Consider the following 25,810-nt stretch of genomic DNA (forward strand, 5'->3'; position numbering starts at 1 on the left):
AAATAAAGTGGAAAGTGCGAGAAACAATAATTTACGTTTGCTTCGTTGCTCTCTAAATGGTACTTATTTCCTCCATTATAAGAGTGACTTTCTGTCAATATTGCGTCTTAAAAATGTATTAATTTTTATAGATAAACTTTTAATGAGGATACATTATATTGCAATATTGACTTATACAGGTTGTCAGCATCAAGAGAAAAAAGTAATGCGACTAACGGATTGATAAATCAAGGCGGTATGGATGGTGTTGAGGTAATGGGGTTAAGTACTTAGTTTGATATATTTTTCTAACAATTTTTATTATAAGCATAATTCCAATCAAAATTTTTCATTTCACGCGTTTTTCCTATGACTTGTGACATATTTTTTTTTTCAAATATTATTCCAGAGATTACACGAAATTAATTAATGTCAACATTACACTGTTTTGAGATAAAATTTAGTCAATATTTGTAAATTATGTACGAATTGAACAGTTTTTTTTTAATTCACGAAAAAGGTTGCTACTTTTAACTATAATTAAATAAACACAGCGATTTTCCGTTATACAGAATTATCAATAATATTAATAATGTCCTGATTATTAAATTACCTTTTAGAAATATATATTTAAGGTTAAAACAATAGTAGTTCAAAAAATATCGAGCACCTTCAAGAATATAATGAAACTTTTTACTTGTATATGACTCGCATATATTATAGATTAATGACCAACATAAAATTTCATAACTACCAATTTGAAAATTTCTAATGCTTTGTAGTAATAAATAATTTGTCGTTATTGGTTAAAAACCATCGTGTTGATTTGAAATCTGACGCTGAAAGTATACCTTAAGCTAAAGAATTCTATAAAATTCCTTTTTATTCTATTTTTTGTAGTGACTGTTGAAATTATTAAATGAAAATATTTAATCTAAAGCCTATTTTCGCTTACGATAAATTGTCAAGAATTGTTATCGGTAACAAGAAAGTGCTAACGAATGCGGAAAATATATATCTTGTAGTAGTTGTAGCGTAATTTTGTTCACACTCGAACTAACACACTGACTGTAACTACTGGAATAAGATTTTACAATATGTTTTATGTAATGTGTTAATATATTATTTATCTGTGTTTTGATTCTGTCTTTTGAAAGCTAGGCTAGATCCTATACTAGATTAATGTGTTGTATTTATATATATATAAATAGCACTGACTTTACAACATAAAATTAAAAAATATTATTACCTTTGGTTATTTATAAAATGGTTAGTTTTTGTAAGCACAGTTTAAGATACATTGTAAGTGTACTTCACAGATATTACAAATTTAACGCTCTCAATCAATCAAGGTGTGAAAAAATATGTAATTTCGGTTAATATTTTTTTAAGCTAAGAAAGAAAAGCGTGAGGGGGTAAAAATATTAAACAAAAATATAGGTTAAGGGTCTGTTAAAGTTGTGAAGCAGATTCGCTGTTCACTAAGTTTGTAAGTCATAAAAGCAAATGTTGTTTCTCCAAGTTTATTAAAGTAATACAATCATCTTAAGTTGAAAATGTTCAGCAGTGAATAAAGATGTTATTCATATATTTAAATTTTATTCATAGTATATACAAAATATATATTTAATATTACAAATACAATTATTGCAAATTATAAATACGTTTCAGGACTTTAATCTTAACTACACTAATAAAAAAGACATTTGATAAAATTTTAGGATTACAACTCTCTTTCAAAAATTAAATAATGTGAATTTTGAAGATTTCTTATAAAATTATTTTATTCTTTCATTTTGTTCATGGATTCATGTTTTAAATGTTTTTTAAAAATAAATGTACATTATTGTAAAAAAGCGTGGGGTGCATAGTGTCAATAGTTATAAACATTTAATTGACAGATGAGTAGAATGATCTTTACTTTGATAATATCATAAAACAGCACTGTAAATGCACCCCACGCTTTTTTACAATAATGTACATTTATTTTTAATTTTTTTTTTTCTTAATTTGACGCAAGCTTCTAATTTTTATATCTATCATTTCCAAATACAAAATCTTAAACAAGTCTCCTTTCTTCGTAGTAATTTTTTTCTTATGCTTAAATGTGTGATTCAATCCAAGATCATCCATAAACAAATTAAAATTGAATTTCCGGGGAAGTCTATATAAAATATAATAAAGTCTTTTATGTCATTTTTTTTATAAACGTAAGTACGTTTTTAAATTGTGAAAGAAATTGCTATAAATAAATTTATAAAATTAAACAAATCTTAATAACTTTTTTCTGTGAGCTAAAATATCAAAGTAAACTGTTGAATGCTTTCATATTTTAATTTACTTAGCCGTAGAAGAGTTCGGTTCTTTCTATATTATTCTTTGAAACTAAAAGTTGAATCATTTTTATACATATTCGTATAGCCTTGAGGTAGTCATACTATTTTTTTACTCAAAAGGAACCACCTCCTCCTTTTATTTACGATACATTTTCCAATTAAATATATAGAAAGGAACAATAAAAAGTGTCATGTTAATTTAATCTATTTACAAAAGTCACTAAGGTTTGGCAATGTTAATTTTAGTTTACACTAATAGCTACTTTCTATTTGAATGCAAAAATGTTGTTGTTTTTCAGGTAAATTGTGCGATACTTATTTATTTATAAAAACATTACTAAATATACAACAATATCACGATTGAAATGATAGTTCTAAAGGGTTTACAAACACAATAATAATTAATTTGACATTCTATTCAACTATGTTCCAAGAACCTAATTGAGTTAGAGTGTAAGTCGAGGCTCTGCTGCTCAGAATATATTAATATTAAAATATTTTTATAAAATTTTTAATAATTATTCAAATATGTGAAAATTTATAAAAAAAAAAACATTTACAGTTTAGAGGCATGTTTAAGCTTCTCAAAATGAATAGCAAAAGCCAAATATAACTATAGCCTTAAAGAGAACGTAATAAAAAAAGTATTTAGCATATTTATGAAACATATTTAAATGATTTTCCGCAACAGATCCAAAAACTTATTACAAATTTCTAATCTTCCAGAAAATAAGCTGAACGATTTTTTTTGTGATTTTAAACATTCATGCCAATTTAAATACTTTAAAACTTCTTAAGGAGTAACTTCAATCTTGAACCCTCTCGTATCGGAGTTTTTATTTTACACAAATTTTCATGTAACACCTAACGTTTGTATAATTATGAGTGTAAGAAAGGAACTTTAATTAGAGCTTAACGAATATAAGCTAAGCTATTCCTAACAACAATATGATATTAAAATTATGAAGAAGCTGGAGGATGACAGTCATATTTCTTAAATAGTGTGATTAATTATATGCGTCGTTTTTAATTTATAATAGTTTCATTTTGATTTCTGCACCTAAAATATGAAAGAAAATTATTAACAACATCACACTTTTTTTTTTTTTGTAACAAAACGTTCGAAAGCACAGAAATATGTAATAAAGGCATGTCATAAAAAGCCGAGTTTAATGTTGGCAGAAGGAATGATGAATAGTTATTCGTAAGGGAAGAACTTTCGGAAACTATGTGTTCCTGTTTGGAAGTTCGCCAAAGTAATCAAGCGTTGCATTCGGCTTTTTCCTATAGCATTAGTATTGTGACGTCATTGCTGCTATTGTTGTACTCAGGGTGATAAATATTTGTCGGAGTATGGACAAATGTTCTCTTCTCATACACTTATTTTTAGCATTGCTATTATCTTCTATTTATTATTGTTGGTTAAATATCGAGATATTGAGATTAGACGAAAAAATAAATTAATTTTATCTTTCTTTTCACCAATTATGAATAAGAAATGTATAAAACACACTGAATTACTCTCGAAAATGTGTTTTTTTTGTTAGTTTACCAACGTTCACAAATCAAAAATCCTTCATAATTCAAGTTATGAATGTACATTTATTTTTTATGTTTAAAAATAATTTTCGTGATAAATTAAAAGGATATTTTAAGATTCGCAACAAAGACGTTCTTTTAAATTATGCTGTTGTAGGTCAGAAACATAACAAAAGGTATAAGGTAATTATAATTTCCACAACGCAGGTTGTTTACACATGGGAAATGGATTTCAATAGAAGCATTCTTGGGGCCGCCACTCTTATGGTTCCTAAGAAACCGACCCCATCCCCTACTTCATCTTTAATGCCGCCATGGGCACACAACTCATGGGTTTGTTTGTTTGCTGCCATGCTCACCGTTGCGATCGGAGGAAACGCTATCGTCATATGGATAGTTACAGGTAAATATCTATCCAAAATTGTGAACTTCTTAAAATGTACTTGTAACTTTATATTTTAAAACAAAAATTAGTAAAGTTTCTTCTGCAAAAAAAATGTTTAAATTTTTTCTAAGGCTCCAAATTACACGCTTGGGTGCTTTAAACGAAATATATTTTTCTAAAAAAACTTTCTTTTGGTTCTCCTTTATTCATGAAGCTTATTTATATATTTTAAAACAAAACAACAAGTATGAAAAAATCTATCTTTAAATAAATAGAACTTTTTAAAAGGTTTGTCATGATAAAATGGTTCAATTCCTGTGAACAGTACACCCCTATAATGTAACCATCGAATATAATGCGTGTATATGTATAAATATATTATATATTTTACATTTTATAATAATTATTGTTTTACAATAGCTCATCGTCGAATGAGAACTGTGACGAACTACTTCTTGGTTAATCTCTCCTTCGCTGATTTGATGATGGCGTCTCTTAACTGTCTCTTTAACTTTATCTACATGCTACATAGGTTAGTACTTATATATTATACATGTTCTCATGTATATACATAATATAACTTTACATATAATATAAGTTGTCACCCACAAAAAAAAAATCTGTCTTTTCTTGCCAAAACAGGCTTAAAGAAATATATTTAAAACGGAAATTATTTTATTAAATTTACTTCCCATCTATAACAAGAAATTTGTTTTTAAAAGTATAAAAAAGTAACTTAAAAACTTGAAATAATTTCACAGTATGACAAAATAAACGTTTATATCAGAAATATTGAACAAAATTACATTTACTCGAAATTTCCCTTTTTACTACCACCTTAATTAATTGAAATAAGGCATCTCACTTATAATTAAACATTTTTTTCCTCATACAATACAAATTTTAATCAATACATATTTCGGTATTTGCATTTAATGAAGTTATAAAAATAATCTACTCATGTTGTAGCATATTGTTTTGGAAAACAATGACAATGCAATGATATATTTACAAAAAACTCACTCGTTTTTAATTTTAATGACATACTATTGTTTTAGCGACTGGGTGTTTGGTGTTCGTTACTGTCAGCTCAGTAACTTTATAGCAAACGTAACGGTTGCTGCAAGCGTGTTTACACTTACGGGAATATCATTCGACAGGTAATATAGGTTTTTCAGGAAATCTCATTTTATTCTACCCTCAAAAAGAACTTAAAGCTTAGATTTAGATTATTATCTTGTCTTGTGTATTTTATTTAATAAAAATAGCAGGATCTAGATATCTTTTGTCTGACCTTTTAAAATTTGTCAAAAAAATGTAGTGGATTCTATTTGAAATAGTTTTATATCTATATATTAAAGAGAGTTGTGTTAGTTACACTATTTATAACTTAAGAACGGCTGCAGGGATATGGTTGAAAATTGGCGGGGAGATAGCTTAAAACCAGCAGACGGACATAGGATATTTAATACTGTTGGATCAAAAAAGAAAAAACAAATTTCAATATCTGGTTATGGCCTCTAGAGCGGAATAGAGTTCGCCTGGTTAGCTCTATATATAATTCCAAAATTAACCCGGACGAAGTCGCGGGTAAAAACTAGTTTTTAATAAGTCTTAACTCTGTTTCTAATGATAAGTATGTTATAGATATGCTTATTTTATATTAACAAAAAATGTCTTACCTAAAGCGAGTCAGGGAATCTTGAGAGACTATGAAATTTTTCTTGAAAGTAAATTATACTCACAAATATTATTTATTTTTAAAAAACTTAAAATATCATATACTAATACGAACCTTTTAGATTGCCTTAATTTTACGATACTGTATAGGTCGCATCTAGAATTATCTTTGTTCCTATGTTTATATATCATAATATTGAAAGGTTTTGTCAATATGATAGAATCAACTTTTCGATAAGTATGTCGGGCAAGTAACAGATTTGTATTAAATAATTAACACCATTTGTAAGCAAAAATTATTATTATTTCATGCCAAAATCATAGTGTTTTGTGTTAAATATAATATATAAAATTTTGTTTCATACACAATTTTTAAGTAAATTATTTACGAGATTGCTTGATAAAAATTTTATAAGAAATTCAGATACAGATTTTTTTATCCAAATATGATAACAAATAATATTTTATGAGGAGAATTTCGTAAAATATTTTGTTGAGAGATACTAGATATTAAAATTTTATGCGAGAATAGTACACATTATCTGTTTTTAATATGACTTTCGTAGCTCAAAAACTATTTTTAAAACATTTTCTTTGACGTGGAATGAGGAGCGAATTGGTATTATGGTTGAATAGCTCAAGTCGAAAAGTTACTTTCAAAGAATCAGAGCAGGCGATCCATGTAAAATTTTCTTAAAGATATTTTCAGTAAAATAATCTGACATATAAATGCATTCTGTATACAAAAAACAGCCTCCATGATTTGTGTTCTGAGATAAACTTATAAACTAATTTGGCTATAAAAAAATATTGGCAAAAAATCTTATAAAACTCACATTTACACAAGAAGTGCATTGGAATATTATAAAAATAAAATATAAAATCGCAAAACACCAAAATCAAGTATCAATGAGCTGGTCACAAGTAAAATTGCATGCAACGGATTCAAAAAAATTAAGAAGTGTATTGTGCAAAAGAAAAACTGAAAGACATTTTCTGTATAGAGTAGGGGCATAATAGTTATTTGAAAAAGTTAGAGGAATCCTGTACGTAAGTGTAAAACCATGGATATGGAATATTTATTTTATTATCTAAGTTTGATTAAAACCATTAGACAAACAAAATAAAATAATAATGAAAATAATAATAATAAATGATAAATTTTGGTTCATAAACATTATTTCGTTTTATCTTAACAAAATATATGGATCTCTATCTCTTTAAATTTGAGACTCTTATTTTCGATATATTAACAACCTTTGGTTAAAGCTGTATATAGGCTCTGTTAGATTTTTAACTATACGTAATTTTCTTAAGCTTATTAGCATTAAAATTATCACTTAAAAACACTGTATTTGCTGGGCATCCACGTAAGAAACACAAAAAGCTTTTGCGCTCGCTCAAAGTGAGGTAATCGAAATATCTATAGTATATCTATTTATATTTTCAGAAGTGACATGAAGTTTTCATCATTCCAAAAGCCCCTTTGCACTTTCTTTAAGGGAGATACATAAAAATATTTTCGTTTATGGTGAATAAAAAAAAATATATATCCTATTTAAAGAAAATAATTTAAGAACAAATTAATTAAATTAAATATTCAAACCGCAATGTGAATACGATCGTTAACCAAATTGAGTAATTTAAGTAAAGGAAAGATCTTTGCGAACAGCACATATTGAGATCATGTTGTCACCATATTAAGTACTAAGATAAACTTATACAGAGATACAGTTTACAGCACACTTCATATATATACCAAAGTAGCACAGCATGAAAACTTGTAGGGAAATAAGTATTAACGAAATAAAAAAAAACAAGAAAAAAATAGGTATTCTGGTGAAACTGTGACTTTTTGTGATAGTCAAAAACATAAGATCATAAATGATCCTGATAATAAGAATACAATGAAAGTATATATATATATATTATGTTATATTTTATAGGTTCTTAAAAACACAAGTATCTCTGTAGCCTAAAACAGCTGACAATTGAAATTGAAGATAAATTAATATTTTTTTCTGAATCATATGGTAACAAATGGCACCAAAATTTGTGTGACCTGGGTCACGTCTTTTTGCATATAACTATTATACTATTTCGGTTTTTTATGCATGAGTAATAAAAGAAATATAGATCAAAGAAAATTGTTGTTATATAAATTTATATGAATAAATTAAATCTACGGACTTAATGATACATTTTTAATTTAAATATACATTTTTAAAGATTTTACAATATTTTATTATAGTTCTCGCTTCAATAGCCAAAAGCCACTTTTTGCGGAATGAGAGCGACAGTACAGGGGAAATAAACACATAGCAATATAACTCAGTTTCTGCAGTTGGACACCATACCAGTTATGTCACCGGGGTCAATTGTTCCGGGAAGTTTATACTTAATTCCAACGATAAATCTAATAACAAAGTGTATATGGATAAAAAAAGTACAATCCAGATACAAGAGTGTTAACGCGAAAATAATGTAAAAGTACACTAGACAATATTAAAGCCGAACTATTATAGCTGATAAACAGAAATCAGGTCGGAAAATAAACCATTGATGAAATGTGGATGGATGTAGGTCATATCGTTCTTCGCTTTTTCAAATAATGGCCCGATCTTAGCCCATGGATGGGGCTTGAGTGGATTGATATAAAAAGCTATGAATCAGTTAATCACATTTCTTCATTGGATTACAAAAATTTAATTGAAAGAAATGTTTTCGTATTGAGACTACAAAAATTACTAAAGTATGATGAAAAAAAAAAACCAATATCAGGTGCTGGATATGAGTTTTGATAAAGTGATAGATGAAGTTATAATAAGCCTGAAAAATGAGACATGTTCTGAGGACTATATTATGATATTTGAATACACATTCTGTAACCAAGAAGAAGAGATGGGTAAACAGTAATATAATATTTTAATGTTTTAGATGTGTATTTATTTTTGTTTACACCGAAAATAAAAATAAAAACAGTAATATAGCAATATCAATATTTAATTACTGCATTACTAACAACACATTCTAACGTGGTCATCCGGAGATTTATTTGTCATCAAAAATCTCGTGTGCGTCAAGTCACTTACAAATCTGTCGCATCCTCCCCCTCTCAGAGCTCACACACCTGAAGAGGTTGCTAGGATAACTTTTTTTTTCTCGGGTCATATTCCTTTACACTGTAAAGTTAATAATACTATGGTAGGATACTACCTATATAATTAACTACTAACCTACACAATTAAAACTAACTAATATTACACAACTTGATTAGCACATATCAAGTTATACGAATTTATTATCCGTAAATTCTCCCTCAAAATTACATTGTTAGCGATTCACGGCATGAAATATGAGTGAACGCCTATTTCAGTTCTTATTATAGTCAATAAAATCCGAAAAATATATTTGAATCGAGATGCTGTTACGATAGATGAGATGCTGTTACGATATCGGATTTAGATTCAATTTTATTGAAAAGTCTAAGAACTGTGAAAAGATTGTTTTAGAAATTTATTTTGTCCAAAACTGGGAGCTAGAATTGAATAATTTATCATTAAGTCCAAACGAAACGCCGTTTCTATAAAGATAAAAAACAATAAATTTTTGTTGAAAATCTTACTGTGGGTACAATTTAAAGACAGCTATAAAATGTTATTTGCTCTTATCTTCTCCGTGACGTGTAAATGGATTGTCTAAATCGAAACTGAATTGGTACAAAATTATTTTGAAACAGCAATAAACAACGGTATCACAATATATTTTGACAATGAAACGAAAGAATTGTTATTATATTTTTATATTTCATCCTTAATCTTACGGAAAATTTTTCGCAAGAGCGACAATTTACTTTGTTTAAATTGATGGCATTCATAGAACATCAAAATGATTGTAAAATGCCTTATCCATTTTCTTAAAAATATGATAAGCTTAAATGAGATACTGGCGAAGATAGTCTGTCACCTATCCGAAGAGAAATGTAACAACTGTAACACGCTTCGATACACATCCATTAATCATAATGACCTCTTTTTAAAAAGAAAGTTTAGACCGTCATAGACATGAAAAAGATATCAAAGTTGGGCTCTCATGTTTTGATTGAAATTTGAACAATATTTTATTGCAGGAGTTTTCCGATAAAATTCCTTAAAATTGTATAAAACGAATAATTTTATATGTAACTGTAAATGCTAAAATGAGTTAATATCGTTTTAAAATAAACACCAGGCATGGTAATAATAAATAGGATGAATAGAAATGGGCACATTACCGTGTTCAACGAAACTTCTGTAATGCCGTTTCTTGTTTTTCTTTGATAACAATATGTGGAACACATAGGAGATAAGAGTACCAAATATATTATAAATGAAATTTATATTCAAACAAAAGTAGTTAAGGAGTCGTTGAGGGACAACACCTCGTGAACTTAATCCTTCACAGTTTATTAATAGTTATTAGAATGCAAAATACACTAAATAATCCTATTTTAAAGTAGTTACAAGTGATTTACAAATGCTCATTAGAGTGTTAATATTCAAATACCTTTCTAAATAAATATTCCAAATACCTAACATAGACAAGACGTCTCATTAACTTCAGAGTTACTAGTTTTCAATCTTTAGTCTATTGTAACATTAATTACTTTGTAACATTGTAATTGTAATTATAACTTTAATTATAATATAGTTATTATTGAGTGACATACATATTATGTATGTACGAGTATATTTAAAAAGTACACATACTTAAACCGATGATACAACTTAAGGTTGGAAAAAAATTTAGCACTTAGAAAAAAGGATTAACTTTTGAAACAACTTCACTATTAAAAGAAATTGGGATCTTTATTTTTGTGTTTTTATCTTAAGTTAACAGACTTTATACAGTGTCTCGAGGTCGTTAAAGTGGTTCGGTAGCTTTAGCTTTTCAGTTATTCTTTATAATCATGATGATTTGTAAAGCCGTTTCATATTAAGTTTCTAAATATTTATATCTGTTTTCGAGTAAGTGTTTTTCTAAATAGTTAACTCTGAAAATCTGTTGTTTTCTATAATATAAAAATTTGCTTCACATTTAAAACGACTTCAAAGCTACAAGGAATTTTTTTCTGCTTCCGTTGTGATCGTGATATATTTATGAATGTAATATATTATATCGTAACAAGAAAAAAATCGTATATTAATCTTATTTTTTGACAAAGGTATCAAGCAATCGTACGGCCGATGAGACCGCGGATGTCTAAGACGTGTTCCCTCGTCATGATCGCCGGTATTTGGGTCAGCGGTATGCTTCTTGCTATACCGTGTCTTCTTTACTCCACCACAAAAGAATACAGGTATGTAGAAATTGACATTCGTGTTATTATGATTTTTTGCTATGGAAATGGCGAAGGCCAAAAAGACAGGATAACCAATCTTAGTTTTAATATGATTGTATGAAGTATGAATTTTTAATATAATTTTAATTTCTTTATTTGTTTTTTGGAAAATACTATACCTAATTTTTTTATATATTAAAATATGTAGTTGTTTTTCTTATGTTTACTTAAAATGTACAACATTATGGTATTCGTTTATAGACAGTAATATAAAGTTTACAGACAGTTATTTTTAAGGCTAGTTTCGTGAAAGGTTTTCAACAAAACTTATATTGTATGAGACTTTCCGCTGTAGGTTTTCAGTAATTCGTGAAATGTATTGCTATTGATGTTTTATTTTGCATACTCGTACTTATATTAGTTACTAGTTTATGACAAATAATACATATTATATTATAATAACCCCTCAATAATAAATAGTTACTAAAAGCTATATATAGTTAAGCTTCTAACAATAATTATTAACAGCTATTGTTGATTTCTAAAGCTCTAAGACTGTTGTAATAGACACGATCGCTACTAAAGCCTTTTGTATATATATTTTTTGAAAATCTCTGTTGCGACAAAGTCTGGATTAAAATATATTTATTTTAGGTTGTTGTTTAATTAAATTTCCGCCTAGTTGTTTACTTGAAAAATTATTTTATGTCAAAAATTTCTTGTAATTTAAGGTTTACTTCCTTACTAAGGTCCTCATTACTTGTCCCGAAATAAAAAGTTATTTAGCCTGAAATAATTCGAATTCCACAAGATTTTTAAATTCTTATAGAATAAATAATGTTATAAAAACCAGAGCTAAATAATATAATCTATATTTATAAACCATAATGGATGAAAATAAATGAAATAATATTGTGCCTACGTATTATATATTGTGAAGTTATTAATGTAAGCGAAAATCACTGTCAATATTGGCATTTAGAAACAAACCGATATTCGATATGTTACATAGTAGATTAATAAGTTATTATATCTTTATCGCCAGTCGCCATCCGAACTTAGCACTGTAATCTCGTCTCATTAATTAAATTGTAAGTTATAATATTACAATACATATATTTATACTAAATTGCCTTTTTATTACACCGATTACAAGATAATAAGGCAAAATATAATATAACAGATATATACAATGTAGATTATATTTAGTTAATTTGCGTAGCAGGTCTATTGAGAAATATATGAGACGTATTTTTCAAAACTGTAATTAGGGAAGTATACTGTCAAAAATAAATGTCCGGAGGACTAGACTAATCTGGTGTAGGGATCGTTATTAATGTTCCTTTTTTTAAGTATAAAAATGTTTTAAGTTAAGAATATCAGTTACAAAAAAAATGCTTAAAAGTGTACATTAGAAGGAATCAAAAGCAGGTAGAATCGTGCGAATGCTTTATTAAAATATAATAAAAATATTATTTTAATAGGTTTTTTCGAAACCTGAATACATACTAATACTTTTGGCTACAAATTTATACATAATCAGTCAACATCTGTACGTTACGACTCGATTCTAGTCATTATTATCATTTGTTTTTTTATTAATGGAATGGCATTATTTTCATGCCAGTCTTGCTATTTGGGGCTTGAAATAATTACAAAATTGTCTTAGAACGAGTCTACATTTTGACATTAAATTACGGAAGGAAATTGTATTCCTTAATTATATCGACGATGTTGTCTTGATTACTTCAGACTATTTCCAACTTTGTGGCTTACAGTTGTTAGGTTAAAAACATTTCCTATTACAAAACTTTTTCAATTTATCAAAGTCCTCTTGTAGTTTTGATAGTACAAACAATGATTTGCTGAACCTGAGAAAAAAGTGAAAATATCTGAAAGTTTTTACAAGTGCTACTTGCGCTTTTAATTCTAGACTACAAATATATAAATCTTAAAGCTCATGTGGGAACAGCAATGTCATATTATTAACCCAATATCGTCATAGCTTTTATTTGTTTATTAGGTCAAAAGGGACATTAAAGACGGCGTGTTTATTGTCTTGGCCGGATGGTCTTCCTGATGTGTCGTATATGGATTTCATGTAAGTATATTGTGGTTAAAGCATTGTAAGGGGAATTAATTTATTAAATCTACCGAAAAAAAATCAAATCTTAAAATAAAAAAGTTTAATTTTCGTCTCCGTTTGTCAAACGGCTTAAGTTGATTTTATATATTTTTCAATGTCTTCGTCATACTTTCTATTTAAAATATTTAATACTGCTTTATATTTTATTGAATTGTGGCCAGAAATTATTAATAATTATTAAAATCAAACTTCAAAAATGTCAGGTCGTCTACGTAGTATCCATTTATTTTAGGTTAAGCCTCATTTTAGACAATATATAAACAAGAAATGGTAAATTATTTAAGATAATAATTTATTTCAATAAAACTAATATTATCAGATATACTACTCGTTGTTTATTATCTAAAACTCCGTACTTCCGATGTTACATGTCTGACATTATTATCTCGTCTGTCCATGATCACGGATGCTGCAAAGAAGACGAAACGTCGGGTTTATGTAGTTTAAAAATAATAAAACAAGCGTAGTATATCTTAAAATCTACGTTTTATTTACATGAATATTCGTGAAAGTCTTGTATATCATTATAAGAATTTATTGTCTGTCCCAGGTACCAGGTACTTTTCTTTGTTGTGACGTATGCTGTACCGATGCTGGGGATGATGTTCTTTTACTCCGCCATGGGTCGGGTGCTCTGGGGATCACGCTCCATTGGCGAGCTAACACAACGACAAGCTGACTCAATTCGATCCAAAAGGAAGGTTTGTTACAAATTAGTCATAAAAATAAACCAAAAGTATGTTTATATTTACCTTTGTACGAATATATATGTAATTGAAATTTTAGTATTCATTCTAAATATAGAAGATATTATAAAAATTGCATATCTCTTAACTTCAACAGGATAAGAGTTAGCTAGCAACTATAATCTGAAGCTTTACAGATTTCGTTTTCCATTAGTGTAAGCGGACTAGGACAAATAACATTTGACTTAAATTAAAGCCAAGCTTAACTAATATTTGCATAAATAAAATGTACAAGTCTATGGCCTTGGCCTCTGCTTACGATTCTGACAGTTCTCGAATTCGATCTCCGGTTGGACAAATACATGTGTCACGAATACTATCAATAGTCTTAGCTCTTAACAAACATTCGAGTAAATTAATTTCTTAATAAAGTAATAAATGAATGATTTTAAAAATTTGTTACTAACTTATATACATTTGAAGACTTTATGATTAACAAAAGTCTATTATGAAGTTTGTATATACGTGAGATAGTTAATTTTAAAAGATTTTTTGTGTGTTTTCCATTTCTTCCTATCTTAAAATAATAGTATTTTATAATTATGTTAATTGTGATAATGTTCAAATAAATAAAAAGTATTTTTTTAATTATTATAAATGTAGTATACCGAGTAAGTTATTAAATAAAATTTTCATGTAATATTTTTTAGATATTTTAATGAAAGCACTAATAAATATAATAAGCACTAATAAATATAATAAACTTCGCGATATTTGTGTTTATTGGTAACTTTTTAATTTATGTTTATCTTTTAAATAATCGTATGTGTTATATACACACAATTGTATATTATATTAGTACAAACTAATTCTCTTCTTCTCTACTTGGTCCTATGTCCCCTAGATGGAGCAGAGGGCGCCACAGTACGCCGCCATTTCGTTCGGTTTTGAGCTTCGCCTTTCATGTCGTTCCAAGTCTTGCCGATGTTTTTGACCTTTGCAATGATTGTCCGCCGCCAGGTCTGCTTAGGGCGGTTACGTTTTCGCTTTCCTTCAGGGGTCCAGTCTAGGGCTTGTCTCGGTATGTGAACCTGATCCCTTTGTAGCGTGTCGCCGATCCACTTCCACTTGCAACGTTTGATTTGCAGGTCAATCGGTATCTCACTGCAGTGTTCCTACAGATTATCGTTGGAGATTTTCTCGGGCCAGTAAATACCGAGAATACGGCGAAGACACCAATTGAAGTCGATGCGAGATGTCTTTAGTAACTTTACACGTCTCACATCCGTATAACAGCACGGTTTTGACGTTGGACCGGAATATTTTAATTTTAACTCTCCTGGTCAGTTTCCGCGACTGCCATATAGGACGAAGTTGCGCGAAGACTGCTCTTGATTTGGCGATTCTCGAAGCGATGTCCTCTTCGGTCCCTCCACTCTCCAACACTATGCTTCCGAGGTAGGTGTAGTTGTGGACTTTTTCTACAGCCTCTGTGCCAATGAGCAACGGCAAAGAAGTTGTTGCACCGCACCTCATCTCCTAGGTCTTTTACGTGTTTATTTTTAGCCCCATCTCATTGCTTCTCGTTGTAGGTCGTCCAATTTGGCTTGCATGTCGGCGTGTGTATGACTCAGCAGGCATAGGTCATCGGCATAGTCCAGATCTTACAAAGTCCTGAACAGTCCCCATTGCATGCCACGGCGCTTGTTTTTCGTGACTTTCTGCATCATACCATCCAGAACGACAAGGAGGAGAATAGGAGAAAGGAGATGCCCCTGGCGAACACCTGCATTGACTGGCATGTCCTCTGACAAAAGGCCGTTGTGAGTTACTCTGCAGGAATATTTCGTGTAGAGGGCTTTTATCAGGTTGATTATTTTGTCGAGGACTGCAACTTCACGTAAACGCTCCCAGATATCTGTCCATCTCGACGTGTCAAAAGCTTTTTCGAAATCCACAAAGGTCAAATACATTTCCCTCTGCCATTCTGATGCTTGTTCGAGGATTATGCGTAAGGTAATAATCTGGTCGGTGCACGATCTGTTGGGTCGGAATCCAGCCTGTTCTCTGCGAAGAAGAGGTTCAATGGCCCTCGATAGCCTGTCTAGGATAATCTTGCACAGCACCTTACTCGGAGTAGAGAGCGAGGTAATGTCTTACTAATTGTCATATTTAAATTAAAATATATACTTTGAGTAATATTTATTGGCAACTGACTCCTGATTGACTCTTTTTCCTGTTTTCGAAATATTAAATCTGTATTTTGTAAATTTCGAAATATTAAAACGAGTTAAATAGTTTTCTAAAAAATTTTAATTAGATTTAAATATATAAACTTGAATCCTGGTTTCATGACACAGTTAAAATATTTTTGCATTATTTTTATTTGAACAAATGCTAACGTATTCGAAGTTATCTTTCTTTATTGAGTTGAAGATAAACTCTATTTGTTTACATTTTTTGATTACTTTTACTTTTACTAGAAGATTGGGACTAAAGGTCCACTTCCAGGTGTTCCACTTATAAAAAATATATTTTATATGTAATAGGAATTTATTAATTTTAACTAGAACCTAGACGGCAGTTTAATAATAATAATATTAATATTAATAAGGTGAAACCAACATTTACTAATAAATATCTTCCTAGATAGCTTAACTAAAGAATTTCCTGTGAATGTTATCAAGTTTAAATTGTAATTAATGTTGTTCGTGTTTTCAAGAATATTAAATAAGGAATCTAAGGACTTTACACAAACAATTTCGCAAGAACAATTGTAACTATGTTTTAACGATAAGGATCACTGAACGAATTAAACAGCTTATTTGTACTATAATTTAGTTTAAAAATAGTATCAAATACAAATTCATGAATATGTGCTGAAATCCTTTGTAGTTTTAAGTTCCATAAGATCAAATATTTATGTATATATTCATAGACCTAAGTATGAATCATTAAGTAAATCAAAGGTTCATTTATTTAAAAGTATTGCTCTTCACTTTTGGAGATGAATGCTTATTTTTAGCTCGTGACAAATGTCGGACATATTTTCGGTGTCTGTTGGATGTAACTGATTGATCGATCAAAGTTCAGAAAAGAGGAAAACGAAAAATTTAATATAGCTTGAATAACTATTTCACATCTTATTTATTTTTGTATAATATACCTTTTTCATTGAGGGAAATTATATCAAATATTGAGAGTTATCAGTTCAATTAGCGCAATGGTTCTTTTATTTAAACATACATATATGAAACAAATCATTAAATTTTTATATGTTAGCAGAATAAATTAAAAACTTATTTTCAGGTTGATGGATAAAATGGATATGATCCCATTTAATTTTTTAAAAACCGAAAAAGTCACTTCCCATGTAACTAACTCTCTACAAATAGCATATGGTCCTGAAAAGTTACAAAAAAAGTATATTTTAAAAGGGACTTTTTTTATTTAATGGCACTTAAAAATTATATACCAACCAAACATACAAAGTTGCAAATAATCCAATATAAGATTCCATGCAATTTTTCCACAACGACAGTGATTCGCATATTAATGAAAACCGTGTGTGGAATTTGAAATTTGAACTTATGCAACCGGGCTCAAACCCATTAATAAAACATACGAGTATATATCCTCTCTCATATTCTCTGTTTTGAAAGCAGACTTCGATCGTACCAGGTTTTTATCTACTGATAATAAACGTATTTTTATATTAATTGACATACATATTACATTTTCTTTTCTATTTGTGTAACCTTGGTATAAGGCTGTTCAATTTAATTTTATCTACTTCGTATATTGGAGAAGAGCTTTTGGTCAAACTACATAAAACTAAATACGAAGGTTGTAGAGGCTTATTTTGCTCGAACTTTTTAAATTTAAATGGTTAATAAATAATTTAATCACTTCACAGTTTTTAAACTTTGACAGATAGTAACGAAATCTATTCATCTGCTTTTGTTACAGGTGGTTAAGATGTTCATCCTCGTGATTGTCATATTTGGACTATGCTGGCTTCCGTATCATTCGTACTTTATTTACACGCACTTTAATCCATCTATATTATATATGAAGTACATTCAACACGTGTATCTTGGATTTTATTGGCTCGCAATGGCCAACGCTATGGTGAACCCAATCATTTATTACTGGATGAACGCCAAGTAAGGATTCTTTTATAGGAACTTGAGTGTTATACTTAGTTTATTTTTAAATTAGCTTTTATTATTTTTACTTATATTTATCATCTCAAATAGTTTTCTAGCTAAAAATCGATTTATTTAAAGTTTAATTTTATTTTAATTCTTGTATATGTAAAAATGTACGTATTTGTCTTAATTATATAACGCTTGTTTGACTAGTGTTTCTGAGATATCTTTTTCATTCAGCTAGGGCTAAGGAGGTCTTATTGACAGACACGTTCATCTCGTCTTCTCGCCGAAGCCTCGGAAACATGTGTCTAAATGTAAAATAATAATAAAACTCATAGTGTCCGGAAAAGTTAGATTTATTCAGCTAGACCTTGCTATTTTCTTGGATTAAAGCCAATTGAAAAGTTGAAAAAAAGAATAAATCCTAAGTTTTAGCTACGGCATAGTCCCTGGTCTAGTAACCTAGATTTCTGACTTTCTGAGGGACCGTAAACTAAGAGTAAATGTTAATGGCTGCTTGTCTGAGCCAATGGCTGTCAACGCTGAGGTTCCTCAGGGGTGTATCATTTCCACAAGTTTATATTTTTGTAATTTTAGTTACACAGATGACAACACAGTCATGGAATGGTATGAACCCAGTCCTAGTTTAATTAAAGTTAGAATGAAAGGCTGTAGTAGAGCGTGTTTATTGCATACTTCAGGCAGTCTTCGATTTTTTTTATTTTTTTTAAATAAAATAAAAAAAAGGCGGTCTTCGAATGGAGCGATGTCAATCTTGTGAAATTTAACGCCACCAAAACCCAAGTATGTCTTTTCACTGCCAAGAGAATTCCGTTTATCTTGACTTTTCAGAATACTCTGACCATCTTCAGACATTAGGTACTGAGGTATACTCGAACGTTAACTTTAGGCGGTTTATTGAGTCCAAAGCTAAAAAAACTGGAAGGAAACACGCGGTCCTTTCAAAAGTGCGGCAGTACTTTTCGCCGAAACAGCTTTTTTATTTATACAAAGCCCAGGCATGGTCCCGTGTGGAATACTGTTATCACATCTGAGCAGGCGGTGCCAAATCTCATGTTACTTGTTTGGACTCAGTGGAGTGACGTACAAAAAGGCTTATTTGTGATCACAGCCTTGATAAATCTCATCTAATCAGCCTAGTGCACAGACGAAAAATAGCCAGCCACTCGATATTCTACAATCTACAGGATATACTCTCGAGTGTGTGCGCTGGAATAACACGATTTAATTCCTTCGTCTCCTTTCTATCATCGGACAACCAGACGCACGGTGGGCCTCTATCCTTTCGTTATAGATATTACTCGCATTCGGAAATAGCGGTACGCCTTCTTCTCCTTCATGCGCACCGCATGCGATTGGAACAGTTTGTTCGGGTCTGTGTTTCCTTCTTCAATAAAAGAGTGAATAGGTGTATACTGAGATTGTACGTTCACCGCTTACGACTTCATTTCCACCTTCCAACGGGTAAAATGTTAATCAAGCACTTTCCAGTTCATTAAAAAATTCTTAATATTAATTTATAATCTTCTTTCTTACGAGTAGCGTCTCAATTACTTTTAACACGAGTGAATTGAATATTATTGCTCATTAATTTACTTCTTATATAAAATATAAGGGACAATATTAAAATTTGTATGTAACTCTACTTTGTGTTTTCTTTGTAGCAATATGTCAATAAAATATGTTATAATACGTGTAGCATTAATATATCCTGAAGATATTAATAAGATTATGGGTAAGACTGAATTATCAATAACATTGTCAAACTTTGTCGTGTTCATAGTTGTTATGTATAAATTATCCTAATTTATCGCTTAATATGCTTTGACAACTCAGCAAAAAGTTTCGTAAACAATATAAGATATATTGTTTACGAAACTTATACGGAATTGGGACTCAATTAAAAATAATACAAGTATTAATTTTAATTCCTAAAGGATAGTAATTTTTTTATTTATGAAAATATTACATTCATATTACATTTGATTTTAGCATAATAAGAGAGATACCAGTTGTTTAAATTTTTTTTTATTAGAATTAATCCGAATTATTGACAACTTGAATGCAAAAAGTATGTCCTTGAACGTTCTCGCGTGGCTTACAAACCCACCCAAACCTAAAAACTACTCGAATTTTAAGAAAAATTATATTGGTACTGTTAACGTAAATGAAATACAGTTTTGAATTAAAACCGAGAGTTTACACTGAAAAACAAGTATTGCAAAAAACAAGTCGCCAGCTTCAAACTTGTTCATTTTTAAATCGATGTAACTGTCGGTCGATCCAAATAGTGTTAAATATGAAAGTCTTAATTTTTATATCCAGAGTTTTTTTTTATCACTATTACTCTGGAGGTACCGGCAGATTTTTATTAGAATTCGAAAATATTTTATTTCTGCCATAACCTTTTCTGACTTTACAGTATGCTTAATACTAACTTTATAGACATGACTAATTAGTTTATATAAGCTCTATACATTTTATATGTCCACAGATTTAGATCATACTTCCGTACAGCGATACTGTGCCGTTGGCGAGACAGTTGTTTCCGTCGCAAGAGGCAACTACCTGAGTCACCCCCGGATTTTATCTCCCAGTCGGGAAGCAGATCCCGATCAGGTTTTTACTCGTTAACGTAATTATTGTTTGAAGTGATTTGGTATTTTATTCTGATGCTTTAAAAAAATATTTTGCAGCGCTTATGGTACATCAAATTTAATTATATCTGAAATATTTAAATGAAACTAGTATTATTCGGATTTACTACGCGGATTTTATTATTTAAAAACTACATAATCCCGACGTTTCGGTTACTTTGCAGCAACCGTGATCACGGGCAGACGAGGTGTGAATGTCTGTCAGTTGGTCCTTGTTATTTATCATCTACCGCCATTGATTTCTTAATTTTCTGGCGTACCGCTCTGGATGCCAGTAGAATGCGCTCAAGGTGTCTTGAGGTCCTGCGGTGTGGTTACGGACCTCGTCTGCCCGTGATCACGGTTGCTGCAAAGTAACCGAAACATCAGGATTATGTAGTTTTTAAATAATAAAATCCGCGTAGTAAATCCGAATAATACTAGTTTCATTTAAATGAATACTCTCGAAAATCTTAGATCTCATTATATATCTGAAATAGTAGTAGAATACACATACATTGCATGCGATGACAAAATTGATATAACAAAAACTTCAATTAAACGACTTCGCTGCGGAAGAAAGTAATAAACTTAAAAATCACAATTGCAGCCTTTTCTTCTGATTCTTTACTGTATAGTAAAAGATATAAAATAAATCTTTGTTATAATTTATTTAAAATTGTTTTGTGGAGAAAATAATCATTGTCACACACATTTCAATGTCAATCTTGTTATTACATATATTATAAAAATCATTCAACTTTTCAATCAATATTAATTGATAATGTCCAATAAAGTTAAGAAAATCGATTGTCATATTATATTTGTTTTATACCTTTATTGTCATACTGTGATTGTTTACGAATAAATAACATCATGGATATTTCGTTTAAAATCGTCTATAATATTATATCAAAGTATTCCTATGTCTATTGTATTTTAGACACTGTGACATCTGTGATACGAAAGCCAGAAAATTACTTTAAAATGTTAATTCATCTGAATAAAAGGCTACAAGACAAACATGCCTTGAGCAAATCAATATGTACCTTAGTATAATACTGCTTGTAATATTTTGCTAATAGTTAATTAAGCAACGCAGACTTCAAGTCCTTAGTACTTCTAACGTCGTTCTCGTTTATCGTTTATACCGAACCTAACCTAAAATAAGAATTATTGTCAACAATGTCCATTTTTATATTATAACAGTATCGTTATAGTTACAAGGGATCACTAATTATATATAAAAGTAAATAGAATAACTTACTTATTTGGAAAAAAAGGTCTGATGCCTGTTGAAGATAGAAAAATATTTGTTACTAAAGTAAAAGTCATTATGTTATTTCAAAATAAGTTTGCTATTATATTAGATATTTTTGAATTATCCTTCATGTCATTGTATAAAAAATATATTATAGAGATTTTCAATATCATCTCGAAGTTGTCATGTCATCAGGTGTAGAGGAGCACAGAAATTCAAGAGGAAATGCAACAGTCGCATGGCCGCGATCGTCTCGGGATCTCGGCCCGAGGTCGATGAGACAGCCTTCGCTTGCTAGCTGCCCCAGGTGCCCTCATCAGACCTATGATGGTAAGAGTAATGACGAAAACTAAATAAATTTTTTAACTTTATTAGGGACATGTATTTAAACCATTACGATAATTTAAAGAGATATATAAAGTATTTTGTCCTCGGATAATTACATTTAGGTACTTCCATGACTATCACTGATGCTATCGAGACCCTATCATGTATTACTCACAGTCAGCTTATAACGCATATGCAGTAATTGATGCGATAGCAGTATAACCTCATTACTCTAGAGGATATTACATTGCCTCGCTTGATTAATATGATTAGCGAGAAACAAAGTGAGATATCCCAAAACTAATATTATTTTTAGTAGCTAAATAGAGGAAACGGCTCGATTAAGAAAAAATATTTTTAACTAGTTTTATAAATACGAAATAAAATTCTTATCTTTATTGAAATTTAAATATTTAACATTTTTTTTTATTCTGAGTAAATACCGACAACACAGGAAAAGATTTTTTTTGTAGGGTAGCGTGTTAAACAGTTTTAAAAAATTTATTGATATATTTATAGATTTCCGTCAAGAAAATTTATTGCCTTAATTTATACAATAAACAAATTTTTGAACATAAATTGGTACAACTAAAATTTTGGTGTACATCTCTTCATGTCATATATTCGTTTCATATATTCGTTGCCTTTGGTAGGAAATAGTCAACCAATATTTTTATATGATATTACTGAAATCTCCAAACTTAGGCCTTTTTTGTTTAAGGTAAACTGTTTATATTTTTATGAACGTATGAATAGTCGTTAATACTTATTATAAATAAGTGTAAAATCAGCTATGTGCTAGAAGGATTTTGCACTAAAGTTATTATTAGAATTAAATAAATAAGAATGTTTCAGCTGTCATCCATGGACGCAAGGCTTAAAGAAAATATGACGTTTTGGCCCGGATCTCAGATTCTACATCTTTTAATATTCTTTACAACTATTAAAAGAAAAACCGCCGTGATTTGATGAAACTAAATTTATTTTAATTTATATATTTATTATAATCGAAATTAAGTTGATTAAATATGGAAGAAATTTAAGTGTAATATATTAAAAAAAAATTATGAGTAAAATGTAAAATATCCTGACGTTTACATGTTTTCAGTAACTTAAGCATTTATTTTAATTTATTTTTTTTTATAAAAATTACTTCAAAGTTCGGGTTTCCGCAAAACACTATTTCTGCAAAGGAAGAAATATTCCGGATACTACAGTAATCAGAGCAGTTTACATATATATGTGAAAAACCAATGACCGATAATATTATCGGTAATAAAGTAATATATAGTATAAAACTATATAGTTTAATATATTATTTTAAACATAATACATAGAATTCATATTGTACAGAATTTATGGATAGATTGTTAAAAATGTAGGTAATTATTAGTCGATGCATTTTTGTTATAACAGTGTACAATGTTATTTTTTTTTGATGATGTAAGGATTTAAATAGCTAAATATTTTAGATAAATAATTAATTCCATCGAGCTTCAATGATAAAAAAGAAATTTTACTAAACAGTACTGATCTTTTTACACTTCAGCCAGGTTATAAATTTAATAAATTGCTATTTTTATTTTTACCTTTCAGTGCCATATAACATATAATAACTTTGCCAAATGCATGTGCATTAATAACCACTATACATTTGCGTATGAAATGTTCGAATGTATTTAATATTTATTTGTTTAATAATATTAAGTATTTTTTTTAACAAAAATAAGGACTGAAATTTTCAAAATCTTCAAGATGTTACTTTATACGTGTATAAATGTCTAGTTTTGTGTGACGTGGTCAGGATTTGCAATCCTTCTTTAGAGAAACTTGGAGATCTGACTAGCGCCCAACTAGCACCTTAACTTGTATATTATACGTAAATAATTGTTCTGAAGTTCCTGTTAGTGGTTTTCTATGGTTTTTGGAGTGTTAGTAGTACCCAGTTATGAGATGCTGGACTAGTAACGACACAATATATTTTTTAATTAGTTATAAGACATCTTGTCGTGGAAAAAATATTGACTCTAGAAATTTTCTCTTGTCTTGAAATCTTGTTTAATTGAAATGTTGCGTATACTCGTAAAACATTCTAGTAATAATATTTCAGACACAGAATTAAGAATTAATTTAATATTGCATTATTGTAACTTTTAAGATCAACACAATTATTAATACATATATATATATAAACTTTATTCTAATATTTTGTAACAAAATTGACAAACGTTAACTCATGTTTTTTATTTTTAAATAATATTGTAAATAAATTTTTTTGGATCTCATTGCTATGAAATGTTTGTACAAATTTATAAAATATTCATTTTTATAAATAAAACATTCCATATTAGAATATAGAGAAAATATATTGACGATTTTCATGTATTAGAATATAATGAATAGGACTATAATGATGGGTACGTGTGAAAAACAATGTACCTAACACATGATAAAGGGGCAACTCTTTAAAATTTCACCTGGGTTGCAAACCCCAGGCACTGTTAAATCTCATCTCCCTGCAATGCGATGGACCCGGCACCCGCACGGTGGTTCCATAGAATGCTGAGAAGTTTCTTCTCATGTAATTATTTATGGTGGTTAATGTTTATATATTTGAAAATTAAGTATAAAAATGTCAAATTAAATTTTAAACGTATATTGTTAAGGTATTTTTCTTAAAAAAAAATGTTTATAATTTACACTGTTGTAAAATTAGCTAATTATTTTTTAAGATATTGTTTTTAAAAAAAAATCGACCATTAAAAATCCGAATTCCTTTTAAAACTTTTATTTTCCCAAAACCTTAGCGTAATATATTATTATATATCTACCTCCATATTGTAAAGGATCTAACGTTACCAAGGACGACCAAATATGGTTCTGAAAAAATACCTGTTTTATACTCTTAAATACTATTTTAAAATTTCTACAATTTGCTGTTTAGTAATTTGCTTATTAAATAATTTTCTTAGTATTAAAACGATAATTGTTATATGGAAAATATTCATTAAGAGTAGAATGAGAGTATGAATAAATACGTCTGCCTAAATATGCTCCCAATAACAGTCCCTGTGGCGCAGAGGATAGCGCGTTGGACTTCTAATCCAAAGGTCGTGGGTTCGATCCCCACCAGGGATGATGTAGGTTTTTGAAAAAAAATTAATCATTCTACATTATGTTGGCAATGCCGCTGCTTGATATTTAAATAGAGATGAAGTAACAATTATTTCTCTACACAGAAAAAATTGAAAACATAATTCCGATGTGAAAAAAAATTTTAGGGAACTGTAAAACATATTTTTTTCATATATATTAAGAATATCTTAAATTAATAATTTTG

General features: G+C 29.3%; 1 protein-coding gene and 1 non-coding gene across 2 annotated transcripts; both read left to right on the forward strand.

Annotated features, from left to right (window-relative positions):
- Positions 1-4,160: 4,160 nt before the first annotated feature.
- On the forward strand, positions 4,161-23,472 carry LOC116767040 (tachykinin-like peptides receptor 86C). Its single transcript, XM_032657193.2, has 10 exons — positions 4,161-4,257; positions 4,660-4,771; positions 5,298-5,399; positions 11,123-11,257; positions 13,263-13,340; positions 13,936-14,086; positions 18,041-18,237; positions 20,741-20,881; positions 22,339-22,473; positions 23,326-23,472. Exons 1-9 carry the CDS (start codon positions 4,161-4,163, stop codon positions 22,439-22,441), a joined length of 1,116 nt encoding a protein of 371 aa, XP_032513084.2. The 3' UTR covers positions 22,442-22,473; positions 23,326-23,472.
- A 2,063-nt stretch (positions 23,473-25,535) lies between these two features.
- Positions 25,536-25,608, forward strand: Trnar-ucu (transfer RNA arginine (anticodon UCU)). Its single transcript has one exon. It is a non-coding gene; the product is annotated as a tRNA-Arg (tRNA).
- Positions 25,609-25,810: the final 202 nt, after the last annotated feature.

Source organism: Danaus plexippus, chromosome 10 (genome assembly GCF_018135715.1).
Source record: "Danaus plexippus chromosome 10, MEX_DaPlex, whole genome shotgun sequence".
In the NCBI taxonomy this organism is placed as follows: domain Eukaryota; kingdom Metazoa; phylum Arthropoda; class Insecta; order Lepidoptera; family Nymphalidae; genus Danaus; species Danaus plexippus.